Source organism: Carcharodon carcharias, chromosome 19 (genome assembly GCF_017639515.1).
Source record: "Carcharodon carcharias isolate sCarCar2 chromosome 19, sCarCar2.pri, whole genome shotgun sequence".
NCBI lineage: Eukaryota > Metazoa > Chordata > Chondrichthyes > Lamniformes > Lamnidae > Carcharodon > Carcharodon carcharias.
In genome coordinates, this window is record NC_054485.1 from 103,409,143 (window position 1) to 103,434,990 (window position 25,848).

Sequence of the window (25,848 nt, forward strand, 5' to 3'; positions counted from 1 at the left end):
ATAATGGGGCCCTCTGGTTCACGATCCTTCCACCAACAGGAACAGTTTCTCCCTCTCTGCTCTGTCCACACCCCTCATGATTTTGAATACCTCCAAATCTCCTCTCAACCTTCTCCAAGGAAAACAGCCCCAGCTTCTCCAATCTATCCACGTTAACTGATGCTTCTCATCCCTAAAACCATTCTTGTAAATCTTTTCTGCACTCTCTCCAACGCTCCAGTTGAGGCCAAACGAGCGTTTCATCAATTGTTCACCATAGCTTCCTCGCTTTTCTGTGATTGCTAGGCATTGCAGGGGCTGGGGTGCATCGCTGACCCCAAAACAACATTTTAGTTTAGATTTGATAAGTTTCCTTTAAGATTTTTTGACTTTCTGTTACAGTGTCCCTTTAAAGGGCTATCCCCTTGATTTGATTTGTTAACTTGGCCATTAGTTTTACCAGACATTCTCAAAAGAGTATAACTTCCTTGTTGTTGTACTCTAATGCCTCCATTCAGAAAGCCCAGGATCACATTTACTTTATTCACCACTTTCTCAACCTGCCCTGCCAACTTCAATGATCGGTACACATATACCCACCCGCCCCCGCCCCAGGACCCTTGGCTCCTGCACCCCCTTTTTGAATTGTCGCTGCTCTCCTGTGAAAGGCACTTTCTGAATGTTGTGTTTCTCCCTTTCAGGTGGGAGTTGTAAGCTGGGGAGTTAAGAACGTGTGTTCAGAGTCACGACTGCCAACATACGCCAGAGATTTCCACATCAACTTGTTCAAGGTGCTGGGCTGGCTGAAGCAGCACTTGGGCAAAAGCATCAGATTTCTGGACCTGTCCCAGTAGCCGACGCACATCCCCAACTGGCTGCTGAGTGGATTCCAACGCCATTTTATCCCCAGCTTGCTGGATGATAACACTGCCACATGTTTGGATAAGTCTTGCGGCACTGTAATTTTTCTCTAACCTGCAATCAGGTCCAAATCGTCCCATATGTATAATATATACAACACACACCCCAATGTGACTGGAGCAATTTCCTGTGCTGGCTGGAATCCCATCACGGAGTGAGAATCCCCTATTTCTGCCAACTCCCAAGGAATTCCCACTCTGGATCCCCTGTGATTCTGCAGAGCCACAACCTGGAGGCTCCCAATTCTGCTCCAGTCTGTGCAATTCGGGAGTGGGCTACAATAATTGGCATTCAGCAATGCAATTCAAAGGCTGGGTAGGGTTGCCAATGCTCCAGAATTATTGGACTCTCCAGGAATTAAAGATTAGGCTGCGTTTGTTAGTGCTGCAACACAAGGGGGTGCACTTCCTACACTTTGCTCAGTAGTAGTGTCGATGTCATTGTCACTAACAGCTGACAGCATTAAAATGAACAAATTGGCTTGACGCAGACTAACCATAAAGTTCAAGTTACCCATTTTTCCGTCAGTGCAGTCTTAACCAATTGCAAGTTCTTGTCTCCAGTGCACCTATGATTTATCAACTCTTAAACATGCTTCTGTCGCTTCAGTTAATGATGAAGGTAATCAAGAAATTTCAGTAAATGAGATTCTCAACCTCCAATGCAGAACATTGATTGTAACATTTAGTTGAAGGACATCTTTTAGCAAAAAAAACACAATAAAAAAGCTGAATGAAATATTTAAGAAAATTTATGCAGGACTCAAAACAATGGCCCTGGGATTAAGGGTCCCATTATCTACATAGTGAGTTTATGCTGGAGTTTCTTGTACAGAGCCTTAACAGACTATGGGTCCAGTGTAAGGAGGCAGCACTCTCATTGAGATTGGGATCTCATTAGAGATTGGGATCTGGAATGAGTTGTTGCCGGCAACTGTTTCCTCTCAGTTTGCTGCAGTGGAATTGATGCCAATCACATTGTGCTTTTTCCAAAACTCCAAACAGTTGTGCATGTGCCAGCGGATGCAGCGAGGGCCAAGTGCAGTTTGCAAAACTGCTGCTGACACCTTTATGGCTGGTGGCAGGAGTTACAGTCTTAAAGATTAAACACGCTGGACACGGGCTGAGAGGAAAATTCAAGAGGAAATCTCAGAGGGAGAATTATAAACATTGACGTGTGTGTTTGATTTTGGTTTGAACACTTCCCTCTATCAGTTATAAAATTATTAATGATTGGGAAGGGGTGGTGAGTAAAGGCTGTTCGACCGAGTGGGGCATTTGACAGCAGGAGAATATCTCCTGAAACCTTCAAAAATTCAGTCAACCGGCAACTCTAGGTCCAGTTGGGGGGGTGGGTGGGTGGGGGGGGGGGGTCGTGTGGAGCAGGGATCGGTGGGTGGATGTTGAGTTCTGCTGATATAACTGTATATTTAAAAACAAAGACTGGTTAGAAAATCATGAAAAGGGAGAAATGTAGAAGGGGAAAGATTTATTGTAGACCACAGTTTCATGATCCTGAAAGTCATCGGGCTGATCCCATCTGGGAATGATGATGAGAGATTAAAACAGAAGAACGTGGCTTGGTGTGCTGATCAACCGGGCAGGGATTTTGTTCCGGGATTAGGATTGAGTATATAGTTAATAAATTTGCTGATGACAAAGAGATAGGCAGGAGAGTAAGTTGTGAAGAGGACAAAGAGTCTACACAGAAGGATTTATTTAGGTTCAGTGAGCGGGCAAAAATTTGGCAGATGGAGTATAATGTGGGAAAAAGTGAACTTGTTCACCTTGGCAGGTGAATAGAAAAGCAGAAAACTGTTTGAATGGAGAGAGATTTCAGAACACTGGTGGAGCAGGCCTGAAGGGCCAGATGGCCTACTCTTGCTCCTAATTCTCATATTCTTGTGCGGAATGTTGCTTGGCAGCTTCATGGACAGAGAGTTAGAGATGGGGGAAAGAGTGCCGGGGCACAAATTGCAGAGTTTGGACACTGAGCTTTTCTTTGAGTTATCTTAACTGGACCTTATAATCTTTGCCTGCAATAAGACAAATAAAACACGCAATCTCTACAGTTTTGTGTTCGATCACCTGAACACCAATGTACACGGAAAGTGTGGTGTGAACAGATTCAACTTTCAAAAGAGAATTGGATAAATACATGAAGGGGAGAGATTTTCCAGGCTATGGGGAAGTGCGACTAATTGGATAGCTCTTTCAAAGAGCCAGCACAGGCGCATGGGCCAAATGGCCTCCTCCTGTGTTTCATGATCCTCTGAATGTGGTTTTCAGTGCGGTTGTTAACATTTACGTTGAAGTCCTATGTATTAAGGTTAGCATCATGCCTAAAGCCACACAGACTTGCATTAATATATAGCACCTTTTGCAGCCTCACAAAGCAGTGCCTAACAGCAGCACAGATTGAAGCAAAATGGTCACTTCCTAGGCTGTAACATGGAGTGGATGAGAGACACACCCACACGTTCCCATTTTCTGAGGAATTTCTGGTGAGGGGTCTGTGGAAAAGCTCCTCTGCTACAGTCCCACCCTCAGCAGACCAGAGCGTGGCACTCCGAGTCCTGGTGGCTGCCAGGGGGTATGGTGGTATGAGTCGGGTGGTGCTCTGCTGAAGTTGGGGATCAACAATGGTTTCCCCAAACGCATTTCCCCACGCGCGGATCCCGATGATCTCCGACAGCAGAGAGCTGGGCGCTGCGGAAAGAGGCAGCGCACGAACCGGTGGGACGCGACTGGATTAAAAGGCGCAGGCTCTTGCTTGGCTGTTTATTTTATATGACAGGAGGCAGCAGTGGTGGGCAGCTAAGGGCCCGGAGCAGAGAACGGCTGTCACTGGGTGTAGAGGCTAGCGGCAAACACAATGTCCCTCTTGATCAGGTTCGAGGCTTGCTCCATTTTGGCGTTGAGCGTGGGGTCCCCGATGATGCGAGCGGCGTTGCGCACGTCACGGCAAGTCTCGTTCAGCCGCTGGATGCACCGCACGATGATTCCCTCCTGGACGTCGGTGAGCCTGGTGATTTCAGCAAAGGGCTGAGAACAACAAACAGCAAATGCAGCGTTTTACTAGGGACAATAACAAAGTCTGACACCAGGCAACAACATATGGAAATATTAGGGTGGGTGACCAAAAGCACGGTTACACAGGTTGGTTTTAAGAAGGAAAGAGAGGTGGAGAGGTTTAGGGGGGGACTTCCAGAGCTTGGAGCCTGGGCAACTTCCGTCAATGGTGGAACAATTAAAATCTAGGATGCACAAGAGGCTAGAATTAGAGGAGCACAGATACCTTTGAGGGCTGTAGGGTTGGAGGAGATTACAGACATCGGGGGGGGGGGAGGGGGTGCGGGGAAGAAGGGGCACAGAAAGATTTGAACATGAGGGCGAGAATTTTAAAGCCAGGCCTTGCCAGACTGAGGGTCAATGCCGCTCCGCAAGCACAGCAGGTGATGGCTGATAGCGACAGTAGAGTTTTGAATGAAGTTTACAGGGGGCTGCAAGTTAGGAGGTCAGTCAGGAGTGCAACTGAAATATTCGAATCTGGAGGCGACAAAGGCATGGCTGAGGGTTTCAGCAGCAGATGAGCCAAAACAGGGGTGAGTTGGGCAATAATGCTACGCAGGTGGAAATTGGTGGTCTCAGTGGTGATGCAGGTAGCGGTGGGAAGCTCCTCTTGGGGTCAAAGTTGACAGCAATGTTGACAACAGACTGGTTTAGTCTCAGACGTTTGTAAGGGAGAGGGCTGGAGTTGATAACTAGGGAGCAGAACGAGTGGCAGGGGCCCAAGGCAATGGCTTCAGTAATCTCAATATTTAACTGGAGGAAAGAACCAATCATTGTAAAAAAAAAAATGATCTGAACACCACCATATTTTGTCTTTTTTTTTAAATCAAATCTCTTCCGAATTACTTTTATCCAATGTTACATTCCCCATCTGAATGTACGCCCATCGAATAAAGACGAGACTCAGCCCAGGCCTCGTCCCGTCGCTTCTGATCACAATCCCTTGAAGATTGGGATGCCCGGGAACAAGAGAAAGGTAACATTTCCCTAGAATCTTACAGTGAGAATGAGGGTCTTCAGCCCGTCATGCTTGTGCTGGCCATTTGAAAGAACTGTCCAATTTAGTCCCATCCCTCAGCTTTCTCTTCAAAACCCTGAAAATGAGTCAGCTTCAATTACATAAGTTCATAAGAAAAAGCAGGGGTAGGCCATTCGGCCCCTCCAGTCTGCTCCACCATTCAAAAAGATCATGGTTGATCTGCTTGTGCCCTTAGCTCCACTTTCCTGCCTGCCCCTCCCATAATGTATGAGTCCCTTGTCAATCAAGAATCTAAGGGAAGCGGTGGCATAGTGGTGTTATCACTGGATAAGTATTCCAGAGACCCAGGCAGGGAGGGGCCTGGGTTCAAACCCCACCCTGGCAGATGGTGAAATTTGAATTCAATAAAAACCTAGACTTAAAAGTCTGTTAATAATAACGAAACCATTGCCGATTGTCATAAAAACCCACCTGGTTCACTAATGCCCTTTGGGGAAGGAAATTGGCCATCCTTACCTGGTCTGGTCTACGTGTGCCTCCAGACCCACAGTAATGTGGCTGACTCTTACATGCCCTCTGAACAAGGGCAATAAATGCTGGCCTAGCCAGTGACGCCCATAAATGAATTTTTAAAAAATTTAACTCAACCTTGAATATATTCAATGACCAAGCCCCCACTGTTCTCTGGGGAAGAGAATTCTAAACACCAATCACCTTCTGAAAGAAAAAAATCCTCCTCATCTCCATCTTAAATGGGAGGCCCCTTATCTTTAAACTGTACCCCTAATTCTAGATTCCCCCACAAAGGGAAACGTCCTCTCAGCATCCACCCTGTCAAGGATCCTCAGAATCTTATGTTTCAATTTGACATCTCATTCTTCTAAACTCCAATGAGTATAGGCCAAACCTGTTCAGTCTTTCCTCATAAGACAGACAGACATATAAAAGGAGGAGTAGGCCATTCGGCACCTTGAGCCTGCTCCGCAATGCCTGATCTGTTTGTGGTTTTTGAATTGCACATTCCCATCTATGGCCGATAACCTTGCCTAACAAGAATCTATCTACCTCGGCCTTAAAAATATTCAATAACCCCACCTCCACCACCTTCTGAGGCAGAGTGTTCCAAACTTGCACAACCCTCTGAGAAAAAAATTCTCATCTCTCTCTCTTAAAAGGGCATTTTAAAAGCAGTGCCCCCTAGTGCTGGATTCACCTACAAGAGGAAACATCCTTTCCACATCCACCTTTGCCAAGCCCATTCAGGATCTTGTGTACTTCAATCAAGTCACCCCTCACTTTAAATTCCAGTGGAAACAAGCCCAGTCTGACCAACCTTTCCTCATGAGACAACCTGCTCATTCCGGGTATCAATCTAGTGAACCTCCTTTGAATCACTTCCAGCACATTTACATCCTCAATTAAGGAGACTAAAACTGCGCATAGTATTTGAGGTGCGGTCTCACCAATGCCCTGTATAACTGAAGCATAACATCCTTACTTTTACGTTCAATTCCTCTTGTAATAAAGATAACTGCCTTCATCCCAGGAATCAGCCTAGTGAACCTTCTCTGAGCTGTTTCCAATGCAAGTATAATTGCATTACCTTTTATATATTACCTTTTGAAAATTCCTAAGGAATCTGCTTCCACCTCCCTTTCAGGTGTCACAATCCAGATATGAATACCCCCACTACATCAACCTTCTCACTTGCCCTCTAGCTCTTTTCACCAATTATGTTAAACTTTTGACCTCTGGGAACATTTCTACCACCAGCAACAGTTTCTCCCTATTTGCTACTTCAAAACAACTCATTAAATCTCCCCTTCACCATCTCTTCTCTCAGGAGAACATTCCCAGCTTCTCCAACCACTCTACATAACTGGAGTCTCTCAACACCCCTCTGTACCCTCTCCAAGGCCTTGACATCCTTCCGTTAAAGGTTTAGCACAACTTTCTTCTCTTGTATTTACGCCAAATATCTGACACCCATTTTTTTAAACCACCTCCTCAACCTGTGTCCTGCTGGTACCTTCGAGGGCTTGTGAATATGCAAGTTCCACCCCACAGCCAGCCTCAGGGGCCTTTCTGCTCTTGCAGTCTCTTCTGTGGTGCTCCCAAGCCCAACTTCAACTTTTCTCACTCCCGTTTTCTATATTTACTTTTTAATGTTAGTCTTGAGACAAGGGAACTAGTGCCAAGGGCAAGGGGGGACTGAGCCACCAGGTGCACTACCGCCTGAAGAATATTGGAGTGCTGGGACAAACGCGTACACGTCTGTGTCTAAGTCTCACTATGACACAGCGACCGAGTGCACAGGCGTCTGTCCGCCTGGCCGTGCTTGTATGCCAGTCAGTCTCTGTGCAAACGTCTGTCCATGCATCCATCTGTCTGTGCATCACTTGCAGTGGGTTGGGGGAGATTCCCAGTGTTCTGTTGGTCTTTGGCAGAGTTCAACAGGGTTAAAAAAAAACATCCCACCCAAAACATCAAGTTTCTGGGGCATTTCCTGCAAGATACTTAATGGGCCCGTCAGCTGACTGTTGGGGTGAGATAGCAACAGAAATAAAACAGTACAGGCGTTTATAACAGAGACTCCACGAGAGGACACTCACCAGGCCCCTGGCCCACTCATACACCACTTCCACCAAACCAAACTTGAACTGGTCCACAAAATCCTCTATGGACTCCCGCAGGCTACACTCCCGCTGCAGAGTGGCGATCCTCTCTGCGACACCGCGGATCCGCTCGATCCCCTGCACAGAAAGGACATATGAACAATGCGGATGCTAAAGGATTTAAGGATTGATGGATCCTCATCTGGGTTGTGAGGCGGGGGGCAGGGGGAAGAGTTGGAGAAGGGGCAAGCGTCAGACAGACCGCGAGCCATAGTGTTCAGTAGCCCCGTCTCCGATTCATGCAGTGCAGGAAGAATACATTGCTCTTTAAGCAGAGTCGTGCACAGTAGGTCTTAGGGTATTGGCAGGGCTCCAGATTACATCCCCTCCCCCAGCTCAGTATAACTAGTGCCAGTCATGGTTCAGTGGGTAGGCCTCCCACCTAAGCATCAAAGGGTCATGGGTTCAAGCCCTACTCCAGAGACCTCAGCACATCATCTGAATTAGAATAGATTCAGGGATGGAGAAGTTTAGCTTTTGGGAGAAGATGATACAATAGTGGCAGTGTCTCTGGGCTATTAAGAGCTCAGGCTAATGCTCTGGGCACATGGGTTCAAATCCCATCACGGCAGCTGGTGGAATTTAAATTCAATTAATAAATCTTGAATATAAAGCTAGTGGCAGTAATGGTAACCATGAAACTATTGATTGTGATAAAAACTCACCAGGTTCACCAATGTCTTTTGGGGAAGGAAATCTGTCACCCATGCCTGGTCTGACCTACATGTGACTCCAGATCCACATCAATGGGGTTGACCCTTAAATGTCCACTGCAATGCTCAGTTCAAGGGCAATTAGGCACGGGCAACAAATGCTGGCTATGCCAGGAATGCCCATGTCCCAGGAAAGAATAAAGGAAAAAATTAAGGTTAGGATGGGGAAGCTGGAGTTTGCTCCAAGGAGAACAAGGAGATTTGACAGAGGTGTACAAGATTATGACAGGTTTGGATAAGGTGGACAAAGAGAAGCTGTTCCCATTAGCTGGTGGTACAAAGACTAGGGGGCACAGATTTAAGATTTTGGGCAAGAGATGGACGAAGGGGGGAAAGTGAGGGAGAATTTTTTTTTAACGCACTGACTGGTAAACAGCTGGAACCCGCAGCTTATTAAGGTGGTGGAAACGGAGTTGATGAATGATTTCAAATGGAAATTGGATGGGAATTTAAGGGAAATAAACTTGCAGGACGAAGGGGATAAAGCTGGGGAATGGGACTGACTGGACTGCTCTACAGAGAGCCAGCATGGGCTCGAAAGGCTGAATGACCTTCTTCTGTGTCCTAATGACTCTCCGACAATCAGTACTGTGTTTTGGCTGTCCATGATGTCCACCTTCCATGATTAGAAGACTCCTCCCTGATGTCCTAGGCCAATATCTATCCCTCAACTAACAAAAGAGAAGATTATCTGGTCGTTATCTCATCAGTCATCATGGGATCTTGCTCTGTGCAAATTGGTTGCTGTGCTTCCTACATTACAATAGAAAGATAGAAAGTTCTTTGGGAACATGCTGAGGTCACGAAAGGTGCTATAGAAATGTACATAATCAAATTCAGAGCACTCGGTGGCCACATGACCCTGTTTATAAATGAGGCCACAGTTACAGAATGGAATTGGCAGTTACCTATAACCCTCATCCCAGTGCCCACTCACCCAGCCAGCAGGGTATGTACCCCAGTGCCCACTCACCCAGCCAGCAGGGTATGTACCCCAGTGCCCACTCACCCAGACTGCAGAGTCTGTACCCCAGTGCCTACTCACCCAGACTGCAGAGTCTGTACTCCAGTGCCCACTCACTCAGACTGCAGGGTCTGTACCCAGTGCCCACCCTCCCAGACTGCAGGGTCTGAACCCAGTGCCCACCCTCCCAGATTGCAGGGTCTGTGCCCAGTGTTCACTCACCCAGTCTGCAGGGTCTATACCCAGTGCCCACTTGCCCAGACTGCAGGGTCTCTACCCAGTGCCGACTCGACAATAATGCAGGGTCTGTACCCAGTGCCCACTCACCCACGCTGCAGCGTCTGTACCCCAGTGCCCACGCTCCCAGACTGCAGAGTCTGTACTCCAGTGCCCAGTCACCCATACTGCAGGGTCTGTACCCAGTGCCCATCCTCCCAGACTGCAGGGTCTGTACCCAGTACCCACTCGACAATGATGCAGGGTCTGTACCCAGTGCCCACTCACCCATGCTGCAGGGGCTGCACCCCAGTGCCCACCCTCCCAGACTGCAGGATATGCACCCAGCGTCCACCCTCCCAAACTGCAGGGTCTGTACCCAGTGCTCACTCACCCAATCTACCGGGTCTGTACCCTGTGCCCACTTGCCCAGACTGCACGGTCTGTACCCAGTGCTCACTCACCCATACTGCAGGGTCTGTACCCCAGTGCCCACCCTCCAAACTGCAGGGTCTGTACCCAGTGCCCACTCACCCATGTTGCAGGGTCTGTACCCCAGTGTCCACCCTCCCAAACTGCAGGGTCTGTACCCCAGTGCCCACCCTCCCAGACTGCAGGGTCTGTACCCCAGTGTCCACTCACCCAATCTATAGGGTCTGTACCCTGTGCCCACTTGCCCAGACTGCAGGTTCTGTACCCAGTGCTCACTCATCCATACTGCAGGGTCTATATCCCAGTGCCCACTCACCCAGACTTTGGGTCTATACCCCAGTGCCCAATCACCAGGCTGCAAGGTTTATACCCGTGTCCACTCATCCAGTCCGCAGGGCCTATACCCCAGTGCCCACTTGCCCAGGCTGCAGGGTCTGTATCCAGTGCCCACTCACCCAATCTACAGAGTCTATTCCCAGTGTCTACTCACCCAGTCCACAGGGTCTATACCCTGTACCCACTCACCCAGTCTGCAAGGTCTGTACCCCAGTGTCCAGTCACCCAGGCTGCAAGGTCTGTACCCCAGTGTCCAGTCACCCAGACTGCAAGGTCTGTACCCCAGTGTCCAGTCACCCAGGCTGCAAGGTCTGTACCCCAGTGTCCAGTCACCCAGGCTGCAAGGTCTGTACCCCAGTGTCCACTCACCCAGGCTGCAAGGTCTGTACCCCAGTGTCCAGTCACCCAGGCTGCAAGGTCTGTACCCCAGTGTCCACTCACCCAGGCTGCAAGGTCTGTTCCCAGTGCCCACTCCCCCATACAGCAAGGTTTATACCCCAGTGGCCTCCCACCAGGCTGCAGGGTCTAAGGCCCACTGCCCACTTGTCCAGTCTATGGGGTATATACCCCGTGCCCACTCACTCAGGTTGCAAGTTCTGTACCCCAGTGCCCGCATACCCACTCTATAGGGTCTGTACCCCAGCGCCCACCTAGTCTGCAGGGTTGAAATCCCGACTCGTACTCACCTTGCGAAGAACCTCATTGAGTTCTGGCTCCACCTGCGTTTTCTGCTGGAAGACCAAACAGGAGAGAAGAGCCACAATCTCCTCTGGGTGCAGGTCTGTTAACACATTCTCAAACACCATCTCCGTCACAATGAGCTCGTGGTTACTGATCTCACAGGCCACTCGGCCCTTCAGCTGCACAGCACAGCTCTCGTCGATATACTTAAGGGCCTTCAGCACCTGTTGGGGAGAAGAGGGGAGTAGGTGGGGAGGACGCAGAAAGAGAAAGTCAGTGTTAGAAAGGGGGAAATTTGCTCCCCCCTCACTCTCTTCCCTCCGCTCCCTCATCACTTTCCCCTTTCGCCCCTCACTCTCTTCCCTCCATTCCCCCATGACTTTCACCCTCCCGTTCTCCCCCCTGCACTCACTCTCTCCTCATTCAGCCCTCCCTGTTTCCCCATTCATCCCTCAATCTCTTTCGCTCTGTCTCTCTGTTCGCCCTTTGCTCATTCTCTCCCCGTTTGCCCCTCATGCTCTTACCCCAGTTCGCCCCTCACTTGTGCGCTCTCTCTCTCTCTCTCTCCCCACCCCCATTCACCCCTCTCTCTCTCCCCCTAGTTGGCCCTCAATCTCGCTCCCCCTCTCGCCCCATCCTCTTTTCCCCCACGCTCGCCCTCATTCCCTCTTCCCCCCCCGTATTTTTAGTTTTGTTTTAATGGAATTTAAATTCCACCACCTGCCATGGTGAGATTTGAACCCAAGCCCCAAAAGCTTTGGCCTGGGCCTCTGGATTACTAGCCCAGTGACATTACCAGTATGCCACCGTTGCCCCTGAGATGAGGAGAAATTCCTTCACAAACGGTTGTGAATCTTTGGAATTCTCTACTCCAGAGTGTTGTGGATGCTCCATCATTGAAATCTTTTAAGGCCGGGATGGACAGATTTTGATCTTTTAGGGAATCAAGGGCTATGGGGAGAAGATGAGGGAAGGAGTTGCAATCCAAGATCATATTGAATGGCGGAGAAGGTTTGAGAGACTGTACACAGTCCACTCATGCTCTTATCTCGTGTTCTTCCCCCCTTAATCCCTCACTCTCCCTCTGCGCCCACCTCACTCTCTTCATGCCATTCCTCCCTCTCTCCCCCTGTATCCCCCTCACTCTCTCCCCCCCTCCCCCATTCTATCTCTCACTGACACTCTCCTCACTCTGATGGACGATCCCCTCACACTGATAGATGTGCTCTCTCACTTTCTCCTCACTCTAATGGACGAGCCCTTTCACTCTCACCACATTCTGACAGACGTGCTCTCTCACTCTCCTCAATCTGACAGCTGTGCTCTCTCACCCTCCTCACTCTGACTGATGTGCCGTCTAATACTTACATTAACCCTCTGCTCGTACTCCGGAAGTAGCATGAGACTCCGGTCTGAGACCAGGAAACGGAGTCGTTCCAGCTCATCTTTAATCATCATCCGCTCGTGCATCCGCACGTACTGCAGAGAGGAACATGAACAATCAGCAGACGTCAGCCCGTATCAATATCACTTCATCCTCCTCCCTCCCCACATCCAAACTGACCCCCCTAAAGCATGTATTCTGCGCAGGGGAACAAGAGCAATCGGCAGAGGTTAGCACATGTTGGTGTCCTCCCCCCACTCCCTCTCTCTCTCTCTCTTCCCCTCACCTCCCCACCCACCCTTGCCACAGGGAGGTGGACCTTTAAGGATAAATTACTCAGGTACTTCCCACGCACTTGGAGAGGTTTATACACACACTCACTAGGTGAACTGAGAGATTTCACCCCAGTGATGTGGCGAATGCTGCCCAGGCACCTGTTTACTGGCCCTTCTGGGATTCCCCGCCCCCGCCACCCACAACACCCGCTGGGCTTCGCTGGCCCACGACAACAGGCAAGTTTGCCTTGCCACTCCTGAGGATATCGGGAGGCACCCTTCAGAGTGCAGGGCTGCAATTACGCTGCCAGCCCAGAGCGAGACAGCGGTGGCAGAGGGGTTCAAAGACAAGGCCACAATTGGTAGCTGGGCAAAGAAAGGGCAAGGGGGCAAGTGTAGGGGGGAAATAAATCAGCAAGGGCAATGTTAACGCCAAATGGCTATCCGCTGACTCTGACTAGGACAGGCACAGATGTGGCTGTCGGCTCAGGATCAGCCTCAACCGCACGTCACCCCATGTAGTCGAGCAGCTCGCTCATAGGCATCAAGGTTGGCACAGAAACAGCAGCATCCTGGCTGATGTACTAGGCAGCTGTAAGTCCAGAACTCTCAGGAGAGGCGGGGGTGGGGTGGGGACGAGGAGAGGGGAAAGGAAGGCAGTACCTCGGTGGAGAATTTGGGACTGTAAACACAGGTAAACTTGCTGAGAGAGTCCTCAAGGCGTCTTGCCCTGGTATAGCTGTCCACCAGGTCCAGATCCTTCAGCTGTAGGTCATTGATGGGGTCCAGGCCAGCAATCCCGTCTGGGTGGGATTCAGCCAATCGCAAAAGCTCCTGAGTGGCCGTGGTGACTGATGGGCCTGGTGGGTCATTCCTAGGGGCAGAGAGAGACATTCTGTTAGACACCCTGGCAGAGAGAAACGTTCTGTTAGATAACCAGGCAGGGGGAGAGCAGAGGGAGACATTCTGTTAGATAACCAGGCAGGGGGAGAGCAGAGAGAGACATTCTGTTAGATACCCAGGCAGGGGGAGAGCAGAGAGAAACGTTGTGTTAGGTACCCAGGCAGGGAGAAGGCAGAGAGAGAGACGTTCTGTTAGATACCCAGGCAGGGAGAAGGCAGAGAGAGACATTCTGTTAGGTACCCAGGCAGGGGGAGAGCAGAGAGAGACGTTCTGTTATATACCCAGGCAAGGAAAGGGCAGAGGGAGACATTCTGGTAGGTACCCAGGCAAGGAAAGGGCAGAGGGAGACATTCTGGTAGGTACCCAGGCTGGGAAAGGGCAGAGAGAGACATTCTGTTAGACACCCAGGCAGGGAGAGAAATGTTCTGTTAGACACCCAGGCAGGGAGAGAGCAGAGAGAGAAATTCTGTTAGATACCCAGGCAGAGAGAGAAATGTTCTGTTAGGTACTCAGGCAGGGAAAGGGCAGAGAGAGACATTCTGTTAGGTACTCAGGCAGGGAAAGGGCAGAGACAGACATTCTGTTAGGTACTCAGGCAGGGAAAGGGCAGAGAGAGACATTCTGTTAGGTACTCAAGCAGGGAAAGGGCAGAGAGAGACATTCTGTTAGGTACTCAGGCAGGGAGAAGCAGAGAGAGACATTCTGTTAGGCACCCAGGCAGGGAAAGGGCAGAGAGAGACATTCTGTTAGGTACCCAGGCAGGGAGAAGGCTGAGAGAGACATTCTGTTAGGTACTCAGGCAGGGAGAAGCAGAGAGAGACGTTCTGTTAGACACCCAGGCAGGGAGAAGCAGAGAGAGACATTCTGTTAGACACCCAGGCAGGGAGAAGGCAGAGAGAGACATTTGTTAGACACCCAGGCAGGGAGACAGGCCTCCTCCTAGGGTCATCACTTCCCAAGTCTGGTGGGGAAATCCCAACGCAAACTCAACGCATTCTCAGGAGAGGGTGGGGAGGGGGACAGAGGTGAGGAGTTTGAGTTTGGTGGGCTGCCTGAGTAGTCAGTTCCTCCACCCTGGGAGTCCTACTCACTCTGTTATCCCATCTGATGGAGATGGTGACTAACCTGAAGCGAGGAATCTGTCTCTTCTTGAAGTCGTCGATGATTTTATCCGCATTGATTCGCAGAGTTTTGATGGTCACGCTGCCGATGTCTTTGGTGGTCAGTTTCTCCACTGTGTGGCCACAGGGTCCTGGGAGGGGGTGGGGGAGGGTCAGAGGTTAGAGGAGCTCAGAGGCAGGAAGCAGTCAGTCAGTCTCCCCCATACTCAGGGACATCACACACAATGTTCAGGCTCAGCATATCATCTCTGATTGGCAGCAAATCTGACATGCTGCCCCTCTGAAAGTCCCAACCCCACAACACATCAACACAGGCCTGCCACTGATACAGACCCTAACTCACCCAACACAGACCCTGCTTCCCCCTCTGGACACAGACCCTAATCCCTCCCCGACAAAGGTCCTAAGCCCCCCCTCAACAGAGACCCTAGTATCAGCCCCCCCAACACAAACCCTAATCCCCACCCCAAAGACCCTAATCCCCCCCCTCAACACCGACCCTAATTCCCCCCCTCGACACAGACCCTAATTCCCCCCCCCTCGACACAGACTCTAACCCCCCTCGACACTGACCCTAATCCCCCCTTGACACAGACCCTAGTACCTGCCCGACACAGACCCTAATCCCACCCCCCTTGACACAGATCCTAACCTACCCTGCAACACAATACCCCCACCCTGAAACAGACTTTGTTCCCCATCCCCTATCCCTCCCCCAAACATAGGCCTTCCGAATCCACGACCACTACCATCCAGGGTAGCCAGCCAGTGATGCACACATCCAGGAAAAGAATAAACAACAAAAAACACTGCCCATCCTCCAACACAGACCCTGACGCCCCCCACTCCCCCTGAAGTAGCACATGCACCCCCCTCAACTCCTCAAGTCATAGAATAGTGCAGCATAGCAGGAGGCCATTTAGCCCATTGAGTCCACTCTCCTGGCAACATTTTCTCCTTCAAGTTTCTATCCAATTTCCTTCCGGAGGCGAGTAGTGAATCAGTATCCACCACCCGATCAGGCCATGCATTCCAAATCCTAATGACTCACTGTGTAAAAGCTGTGACACTGTCACGCACACAAGTGCACACAAGCACAGAAGATAGGTAGAGAGAAAGAGAGAGAATGCATAAAAGGTACAGGCATGGGATGTCTGAGAGAGAGGCAAAGAAAAAGGGATACAGAGAAAGGCATAGAGAGAGAAAGAAAGAGAAGGAGGGAGACAAAGAGACACAGAGAGAGATCAAGGGGCTGACAAAGACAGAGACAGACAGTAAGAGAAAGGCAAAGAGAGTCATTAAGAGAGAGACAGACACAGAGGGAACGAGAAGCTGACAGACAGAGACAGACAGCAAGAAAGAGTGACACAGAGGAACGTGCACACATACAAAGCAACAGGCAGAGAGGAACAAAGTCAGAAAACTCTGACTCGGTATTCCTGAGGCTGCAGGTTGGGAAAATCCCCTTCCCTATCTCAGAGTATGAAGAGTAAACTGCGGCTTGCTAGAGAGCAGCCTGTGAGTTTGCTGAGGCGGCAGCACAGTAGAAAGAGGGAGAGTGCAAATCAGGGCAGGTCGACAGTTCTTAGGCACCTGACAGTGGGTGGGAGCAGAGACCACCTCCCCCCACCCCTCCTGCCGCCCATCCCCAGATAGCTTCGCTCTCCAGAAACAACGCTCAGACAGCATCTCCCCCCTCCCCACCCAGGCAGTGTAGGTCTGGGAGATAATTTAAAAAGAGCAATCAAAAGCCTAGAACACCCTCTGTAAACCAGAATATAGGGAGACAGTGAGTTCACAGTTTAAGCAGTATGGTTATGGAGTCTCCATTCGGGATTCTACCTAAGCCCCAATATACTGGAAACGATAATGACAAACTCAGCCCTGTTGACCCTGCAAAGTCCTCCTTGCTAACATCTATGAGCTCGTGCCAAAATTGGGAGAGCTGTCTCACAGACTAGTCAAGCAACAGCTTGACAGTTATCCTCAGGGAATCATATCTTACATAAAATGTCTTAGACACCACTATCACCATCCCTGGGTATGTCCTGTACCACAGACTGGACAGACCCAGTAGAGGTGGCAGTACGGTGGTATACAGTCAGGAAGGAGTTGCCCTCAGAGACCTCAACAGCGACTCTGGACCCCATGATGTCTCATGGTATCAGGTCAAACATGGGCAAGGAAACCTCCTGCTGATTACCACGTACCGCCCTCCCTCAGCTGATGAATCAGTGCTCTTCCACGTTGAACATCACCTGGAGCACGACAAATCCTGCAGCCAATTACCGCCCCATCAGTCTATTCTCAATCATCAGTAAAGTGATGGAAGGGGTCATCAACAGTGTTATCAAGCGGCACTTGCTTGGCAATAACCTGCTCAGTGATGCCCAGCTGGGTTCCGCCAGGGGCACTCAGCTCCTGATCGCATTACAGACTTGGTTCAAACATGGGCAAAAGAGCTGAACTCCTGAGATGAGGTGAGAGTGACTGCCCTTGACATCAAGGCAGCATTTGACCCAGTGTGGCATCAAGGAGCCCCAGCAAGACTGGAGTCAATGGGAATCTGGGGGAAAACTCTCCGCTGGTTGCAGTCATACCCAGAGCAAAGGAAGATGGTTGTGGTTGTTGGAGGTCAGTCGTCTCAGCTCCAGGACATCACTGCAGGAGTTCCTCAGGGTAGTGTCCTCGGCCCAACCATCTTCAGCTGCTTCATCAATGACCTTCCTTCCATCATATGGTCAGAAGCGGAGATGTTTGCTGATTTTGCACAATGTTCAACACCAAACGCGACTCCTCAGATATTGAAGCAGTCCATGTCTAAATGCAGCAAGACCTGGACAATATTCAAGCTTGGACTGCCAAGTGGCAAGTAACATCCACCCAACACAAGTGCCAGGAATGACAATCTCCAAAAAGACAGAATCTAACCATTGCCCATTGACATTCAATGGCATTACCATCACTGAATCCCCCACTATCAACAACCTGGGGGGATTACCACTGACCAGAAACTGAACTAGACTAGCCATATAAATACTGTGGCTACGAAAGCAGGTCAGAAGTTAGGAATCCTGCAATGAGTAACTCAACTCCTGACTCCCCAAAGCCTGTACACCATCTACAAGGCACACATCAGGAGTGTGATGGAATAATCACCACTTGGCTGGACGAGTGCAGCTCCCGCAACACTCAAGAAGCTTGACACTGTCCAGGACAAAGCAACCCGCTTGAGTGGCACCACATCCACAAAGTCACTCCCTCCACCACCAATGCATGGTGGCAGCAGCTTGTACCATCTACAAGTTGCACTGAGGAATTCACCAAGGCTCCTCAGACAGCACCTTCTAAACTCACGACCACTACTATCTAGAAGTACAAGGGCAGCAGATAGACCACCACCTGGAAGTTCCCCTCCAAGTCACTCGCCATTCTGACTTGGAAATATATCGCCGTTCCTTCACCGTCGCTGAGTCAAAATCCTGGAAGTCCCTTCCTAACAGCACTATGACTATACCTACACCACACGGACAGCAGCGGTTCAAGTAGGTAGGCAGCTCATCACCACCTTCTCAAGGACAACTAGGGATGGGCAATAAATGCTGGGCCAGCCAGCGAAGCCCAAATCCCATGAATGAATATAAAAAGCCCTCGCACCCTGTCTGTACTGTTGATCTGTTGCTGATTGTTGATAAGACCGAACTTACTGACGTCTTACATAATGATTCGGTGTTTACAGTCCCTTTCTTACCTCTATAATCTCCATCAACCTGACAACCCGCTCAGATCTCTGCACAATTCGTATGCTTTTCCCCACTTCGGGTCACATACTTGGTTTGGGGATGTTTGCCTTTCAATTAGACTTGTACTTGTAAGGACCTATTTCCTTGCGGGTGATTTGCTACTGGGGAGGGTTTAAACCAGACTTGTCCAACCGCTGGCCAGCAGGCCGCCCTCGATGTGGCCCACGGAGGGATTGCTGAAAATACCATTAAGACGGGTCAGTGACTTTGAAGATTCCAGCGGAAGATTCCAGTGACTGCTCCTCCAATCAGAGTCTGCTTTCCGCCATCGACTGCAAGTATGTGAAGTTAGAAAGAGCAATCTGGAGCACTTGCCAGGCTCTCCCATGGCTCCCGTCTGATCTGGCCCAACTCCCAGTGGTTTGGCCTCGGTCCAGCCCATGCCCCCCAGGTTTTTGGTGTTTCCCTCGACGGGCACCCGCATTCAGGCGCCGCTAGGCCTCAGGCCTTGTTCCAAGTCTCTTCCGCTTTCTTCGCATCTGCCCCCACCCACCCCTCCCCATTTAGTGAGCAAGCGGGGGCGGATGGTGAGGGAGTTTGGGTGGGTGAGTGAGCAAGTGAGTGAGAGTTGGGTGGTTTACACACAATGTCCCTTTAATCATGCAGTAGTTGGATTTTCAACTAAGATCGTCTGTTACAGTATGAACCATATGTCTTGGCAAAATCTGAGTTTTGAACACCCATCCATATGGGTTACTGACATTTTTACTGTAAATTTCCAATCATAAGAACAAAAGAAATAGGAACAGGATTAGGCCATTTGGCCCCTCGAGCCTGCTCTGCCATTCAATTTAAGATCTTGTGTTTCGATTTCCACATTCCCATCTACCCCGAACAACCTTTGATTCCCTTGCCTAACAAGAAACTATTACCTCTGCCTTAAGAATATTCAATGACCCCGCCTCCACCACCTTCTGAGACAGACAGTTGTGCGACTAACCCTCAGAGAAAGAATTTCTCATCTCTGTCCTAAAAGGGTGACCCCTAATTTTAAAACAGTGCCCTCCAGCTCTGGACTCACCCACAAGAGGAAACATCTAGATACCTGACTGACCTAATGTTTACTGTTATTACGCATCCAAATACAGGACTGAACATTCTTATAATCTTACTTTTAAGTGTGTGTCTGGGGTGTGTGTGTGAGGGAGAGAGGGGTGAAGGTGTGTGTGAGCGAGAGAGGTGGGCGGGAAGAGTATGCATGTGAGAGTGTGGGGAAGAGAGGGATGGGGAGTGCGTGTAATGGGGGGGAGAGAGAGTGTGTGTGTGAGAGAGAGGGAGAGTGTGTGTCTGTGTGACAGAGAGAAAGAGAGAGGAGTGTGTGTGTGAGAGAAAGAAAGTGGGGAGATTGTGTGAGTGAGTGAGAGAGAGAGTGAGAGGCTGAGAGAGAGAGGGAGGGGAGTACATGGGTCTGGCTCATTCCCAGTCTCAGGGTTTTCATTCAGCCTCACCCCCACACACCAACATGCACATGAGAGTGAGTGAGTGAGCAGATAGGGATTGGGATTCAGCTGGACACACACACACTCTCACCCTTCCACACTCTAATGGTTGATTTTTATTATTTTGTTTTTTTTTTAAATTGTCAATTAATTGATGTGACATTTTTTTCGCTCAGCAAGTTGTTTCTTTTCATATGTCAGTTTTTTAAAAAATGATGTTTAATGTTGTGTGAAGCGTTAAAAATTTGAAACGTGGCCCTTCACGCAGAAAGGTTAGAGAAGTCGGGTTTAAACTAACTTGGCAAGCGTGTGGGAACCAGGAGGTAACATTAGAGAGGAATATCAAGATGCACAGAATACTTGGAGAGACAGACAGCATCTGAGTAGGAAACAGTAAGGTATTAGGCAGAATCAGAGTAAGGGGGAAGGTACTCAAATCTAAATTAGCGTTACTGTGCATGTATGCAAATGTGCAGAGTGTGGCAGATAAGAGTGGCAAGTTTCAGGCACAGATAACCATGTGGAAATATGATGTTTTGTTTATAGCAGAAACCTAGCTCAAAGAAGGGCAGGACTGGATATTAAATATTCCTGGATACAAGGTAATCAGGAAAGATAGGAAATGAATAAAAGGGGGAGGGGTAGCAGTATTGATTAAGGAGAACATCGTAGTGCTGGAGAGAGAGGATGCCGCAAAGGGGTTAAGGACAGAATCTATTTGGCTAGAGCTAAGGAACAAAAAAAGTTCAATTACATTGCTCCAATGTGGTCTATAAACCACCAACTAGTGGAAAGGATAGAGTGGGACAAATTTTCAAGAAAATTACAGAGAGGTACAAAAATCATAGAGTAGTTATAATGGAATCTTCAATAATCCAAATATAGACTGGAATAATGGTAGTGCAAAGGGCAGAGAGGGGCAAGAGTTCCTAGAGTGTGTTCATGAGAATTTGTTCCCAGTCCAAAGAGGGAGGCACTGCTAGACCTGCCTCTTGGAAATGAAGTGATCCAAGTGGATCAAGTGTCAGTAGAAGAACATTTAGGGGACATTGTATCATCAGGTTTAGGTTGGCTATGAGAAAGGACAAAGAACAATCTAGAGTAAGAATAATTAACTGGGGGGAAGCCAACTTCAATGAGGTAAGAATGGATCTGACCGAGATGAATTGGAATCAAAGATTGGCAGACAAAACTGTAACTGAACAATGGGCTGCCTTTAAAGAAGAGAAAGTTTAGGCACAGTCAAGGTATACAGTATTCCCACGAAGTGGAAAGGTAGGGCAAACAAATCTAGAGCTCCTTGGGTGACAAAAGAGATAGAGATTAAGACAAAGCAGAAAAAGTGTTCTTATGACTGATGTCAGGTGGATAGTACTACCAAGAACCAGTCTGAATATAGAAGATTCAGGCAGGAAGTGAAAATGAAAATAAGAGAAGCAAAGAGGGAGTATGAAAGGAGACTGGCAGCTAACATGAAAGGGAATCCCATGGTCTTCTACAGGCACATGAATAGTAAAAGTGTGGTAAAAGAAGGAGTGGGGCCGCTTAGGGACCAAAATGGGGATCTACATATGGAAACAGGGTGCAAGGCTGTGGTATTAAATGAATACTTTATATCTGTCTTTACCAAGGAAGAAGATGCAGCGCAAGTTGTGGTGAAAAAGGAGGTAGGTCAGAGACTTGAAGGATTTAAAATTAATAAGGCCGGAGGTTTGGCGGGGGAGGGGGGGTTGTATTGGATAGATTGCTTATACTTAAAGTTGATAAAGCACCAGGGATGGATGGGATGCATCCAAAGATACTGAGGAAAGTGAGTGTGGAAATTACAGGGCCACTGGCCATGATTTTCTAGTCTTCCTTAGACTTGGGATGGTTTCAGAGGTCTGGGGAATTGCAAACTTTACACCCCTGTTCAGAAAAAGCTGTAAAGATGAGCCCAGCAACTACAGGCCAGTCAGTTTACCTTGGTGGTGGGAAGGTTTCTAGAAATGATAATTCACGGACACTTGGGCAAATGCAGGCTAATTAAGGAAAGCCAGCATGGATTTGTTCAGGGTAAATTGTGTTTAACTAACTTGCTTGAGTTTTTTGATGAAGCAGCAGAGAGGGTTGATGAGGGTAACACTGTTTATATGGTGTACATCAACTTCCAAAATGTATTTGGTAAAGTGCTGGTTAACAGACTTGTAAGCAAAGTTATAGCTCATAACAAAAGGGACAGTAGCAACATGGATATGAAATTGGCTGAATTGTGATTAATGGATTTTTTTCGGACTGGAACTCCCCAGGGGTCGGTGTTAGGATCCCTGCTCTTCCTGATATATATTACTGACCTAGGCCATGGCATATACAGCACAATTTCAAAATTTGCAGATGATATGAAACTTGCACGTATCATGAACCCTGAGGGCGATAGTGTAGAACTTCAAAAGGACATAGACAAGTTGGAAAGGGCTGACAAATAGCAGACTAAATTTAATGTTAAGCGGTGTGAAATGATTCATTTTGGTAGAAAGAAAGCAGATAGACAATGTAAATTAAATAGTTCAATTCTAAAGGGGATACAGAAGCAGAGGGACCTGGGTGTGAAATTCACAAATCATTGAAGGAGGCAGGGCAGGTTGAGAAAGTTGTTGATAAAGCATATAGAATCCTGGACTTTATCAATTGGGTCATAGAGTACACAAGTAAGTTATGTTAAACTTGTGGCAAACACTGGTCCGGCCTCAACTGGAGTACTGCCCCCACTTCTGGGTGCCACAATTTAGCAAGTGTGTGAAGGGTTTGAAGAGATTTCAGAGAAAAAAAATCACAAGAATGGTTCAAGGGATGAGAAACCTCAATTAGGTGGATAGATTGGAGAGGTTTGGACTGTTCTCCTTGGATTATTATCTGAAATGAAAGAATGTGCAGGATGCAGGGAGAAGGTGGGGAATTACAGTAGGTAAGTTGCTCTTTCAGAGAACTAGCACAGACATGATGGGCTGAATAGCCTCCTTCTTTGGTGTAGCCATTCTGTGTTTCTGTGATTCTTACTTTTTATAAAGAGCAGCAGATGGTGGAAGGTAAATGGGCGGGAAGGAGTTTCAGTTTTAATCATTGGCTCCATGTAGCATCATAGAATGCTTATGGCACAGGAGGCCATTCAGCCTGTCATATCCATGCCTGCTCTCTGCAAGAGCAACTCAGCTAGTCCCACTACCTCACCCTCTCCCCATAGCCCTGCAAATATTTTCTCTTTAGACAAGTGATCCAATTCTCTTTTGAAAGCCACAATTGTATTTGCCTCCGCCACACTCTCAGGCAGTACATTCCAGATCCTAACCATTCGCTGCGTAAAAAGATTTTTCCTCATGTTGCCTTTGGTCCTTTGGCCAATCACCTTAAATCTGTGTCCTCTGGTTCTCAATCTTTCCAGCAATGGGAACATGACTATCTACACTTCCAGACCTCTCATGATTTTGAACACTTCTCTCAAATCTCCACTCAACTTTCTCTTTTCTAAGGAGAACAGTCCCAACTTCTCCAATCTATGTAACTGAAGTTCCTCATCCCTGCAACCATTCTCGTGAATCTTTTCAGTGCTTTCTCTAATGCCTTCACATCCTTCCTGAAGCGTGATATCCAGAACTGGACAGAGTACTACAGTTGAGGCTGAACCAGTGTTTTATACAGGCTTATCATTACTTGTTTGCTTTCTCTCCCCATTTGTAAAGCTCAGGATACTATATGCTTTACTAACCACTTTCTCAAATGGCCTTGCTACCTCCAATTATTTGTGCATATATAACCCTTCCCACCCCCCAACCCCAGTCTCCCTGCTCCTGCACTCACATTAGAATTGTACACTTTACTTTGTGCTCCTTCTCCTCGTTCTTCCTGCCAAAATGCAGCACTTCACACTTCTCTGTGTTAAATTTTACCTGCCATGTGTCCCCCACATGCCACCAGCCTGTCTATGTCCCCTTGAAGTTTATCTCAAGCCTCCACACAGTTTACAATGCTTCCAAGTTTTGATGAGGTATATTATGCCCTGTACACCCAACTCTAGGCAAGAAAAGCAGGGATCCTGCTTTTGACTCTTGGTGAACATTACTGTAAACTTTCCTTTAGTCTGCAAAGCAACGATTCACCACTACTCTGTTTCCTGTCACTCAGTTAACCTTTGCATCCTTGCTGCTACTGTCCCTATTATCCATAAGCTTTAACTTTGCAGACATGCCTGTTATGTGGCGCTTTATCAAATGTCTTTTGGAAGTCCACGTACACCACATCAGTTGCATTTATCTCATCAACACACTCACCAAAAAACCTCAATCAAATGAGTTAAAAGCTGGTGTACGGGTTGCTAGTGGGACAGGTGCACATGTAGCAGAGCCTGACGCTGTACGAAGATGCATGAGGAACACGTTCGAAGTTACATCTGAAGCTCACCTTCGGGCAGGAAGAGTTTATTGGTCAGGAGCTGGTCAGGAGTCGGTGCCACAGGTAATTTCTCAGCTTCCTTCTCAGTCTCCTCTTGCCTGGACTCAGAGAGGACCAGAGTGGTGAACGTTCGGTTGGTCGAATCCGTGGAAACCTGCAGTTCATCAGAGAGCGTGCATTGAGGCTGCGTTCACAGAGGGACAGGGGAAGGCCACTCAGCCCCTCGGGCCTTACCCGCCATTCAGTCAGATCGTGGCTGATCCATGTCTTAACTCCATTTACCTGCCTTGGCCCCATAACTCATGCTTTACAAAAATTCTATCAATCTCGGTTTTGACATTTTCAATTGCCCCCCACGCAGCATCCCCAACCTCAACAGCTCTCACTGTGGTGAAATATAGAAAATATTGAAGAATTTATGGGACAGAAGGAGGCCATTTGGACCATCATGTCTGTGCTGGCTGATAAAAAGTTATCTTCCACCTTCCAGCCCTTGGTCCATAGCCCTGCGTGTTGAAGTGATTTTTTTAAAATGGGATGGGCCATGAATGTCCAGGTCTCATGAAGTTGTTAAAACTCAGCTTGTTCCCTATCACCATTTTAAAATGAAATGATCAGCCAGTCTTTTCCCAATTATAAGTGACTATCTGGAGCATTTAGAGAGTACATATCTGCACTTGTCTACTTGGTGAGCAAGGGAGCAGTTGCCAACTGAAGGATCTGTTATGGGGACAGGATTTTACCTCAACACACCATGCAACCTCTAACCAAACATAGGCACTTTAAAGCCTCAGCAATCACCTGCCAACAAGTCCCCCCACCCCATCCGCTTCTACCTGCAGGATCACTCCCAGTGCATTCTTGTGATGTTGGGTTTTAACCACCAGGACTCGGCCGACAGACAGCACCTTGAATCCACTCGTGGACTCCATAATCCTCTTCTGTAACACAAGAGCGAGGAGGTATTAAGCCAGCAGAGCAAACATTTATTCAACATTGAGAGTCCGTGCTGTGTCTCATCACAAATTACCTGTAGAGAGTCTCTTGTGTACAGGAGCTCCCGCACTGCATTATAATAGTGTTCCAAGTCACTCAGCTGTCCAATGCACTCCACCTCATCCATGCTTGACAGCTTCTTTGTCAGTTCCTGAATCTGCTGTTCATACATCTGCCAAACATAAGGACATAACGAGAAATAGGAAATGCAAGAGGCCATTCGGCCCTTCAACATGCTCCGCCATTCAGCAAGCTCAAGGCTGATGGTGTACCTCAATTCCACCTTCTCTCAATATCCCCTCTTAACAAGAAAACTCAAGCTTGTAACAAGGATAAAACTCATAAGATGCTACATTCCATCTACTTTCCTGTATGCCTCAGAAACCTGGACACTAAATAAAGAGCCGTGGAAGAAAATGCAGGCCTTTGAAATGTGGAGTATGCTTAAAATTCCATATACATGCCATAAGACCAATGAAAAGGTGCTTGAGATTGCAAAAGCAAAAATGAACTCTGAAAAGTGACAGCCAGAAAA

General features: G+C 48.3%; 2 protein-coding genes across 3 annotated transcripts in view; one reads left to right on the plus strand and one right to left on the minus strand.

The window, feature by feature from the left end:
* Window positions 1-833, plus strand: part of LOC121291899 (complement factor B-like) — a 62,804-nt gene extending 61,971 nt beyond the window's left edge. The window contains exon 18 of the mRNA XM_041213551.1: window positions 681-833. Coding sequence (XP_041069485.1) covers window positions 681-833 — 153 coding nt within the window. The remainder of the gene's footprint in view (window positions 1-680) is intronic.
* A 2,833-nt stretch (window positions 834-3,666) lies between these two features.
* The window catches only part of skiv2l (SKI2 homolog, superkiller viralicidic activity 2-like), a 169,434-nt gene continuing 147,252 nt past the window's right edge, over window positions 3,667-25,848 (minus strand). For both annotated transcript variants that reach the window (XM_041213086.1, XM_041213085.1), the window contains 9 exons: window positions 25,348-25,485; window positions 25,154-25,258; window positions 24,327-24,471; window positions 14,655-14,781; window positions 13,290-13,500; window positions 12,336-12,446; window positions 10,973-11,191; window positions 7,563-7,703; window positions 3,667-3,944 (listed from right to left, as the gene is read on the minus strand). In XM_041213086.1, the coding sequence (XP_041069020.1) occupies window positions 3,744-3,944; window positions 7,563-7,703; window positions 10,973-11,191; window positions 12,336-12,446; window positions 13,290-13,500; window positions 14,655-14,781; window positions 24,327-24,471; window positions 25,154-25,258; window positions 25,348-25,485 (1,398 nt within the window). In that variant the 3' untranslated portion in view covers window positions 3,667-3,743. The remainder of the gene's footprint in view (window positions 3,945-7,562; window positions 7,704-10,972; window positions 11,192-12,335; window positions 12,447-13,289; window positions 13,501-14,654; window positions 14,782-24,326; window positions 24,472-25,153; window positions 25,259-25,347; window positions 25,486-25,848) is intronic.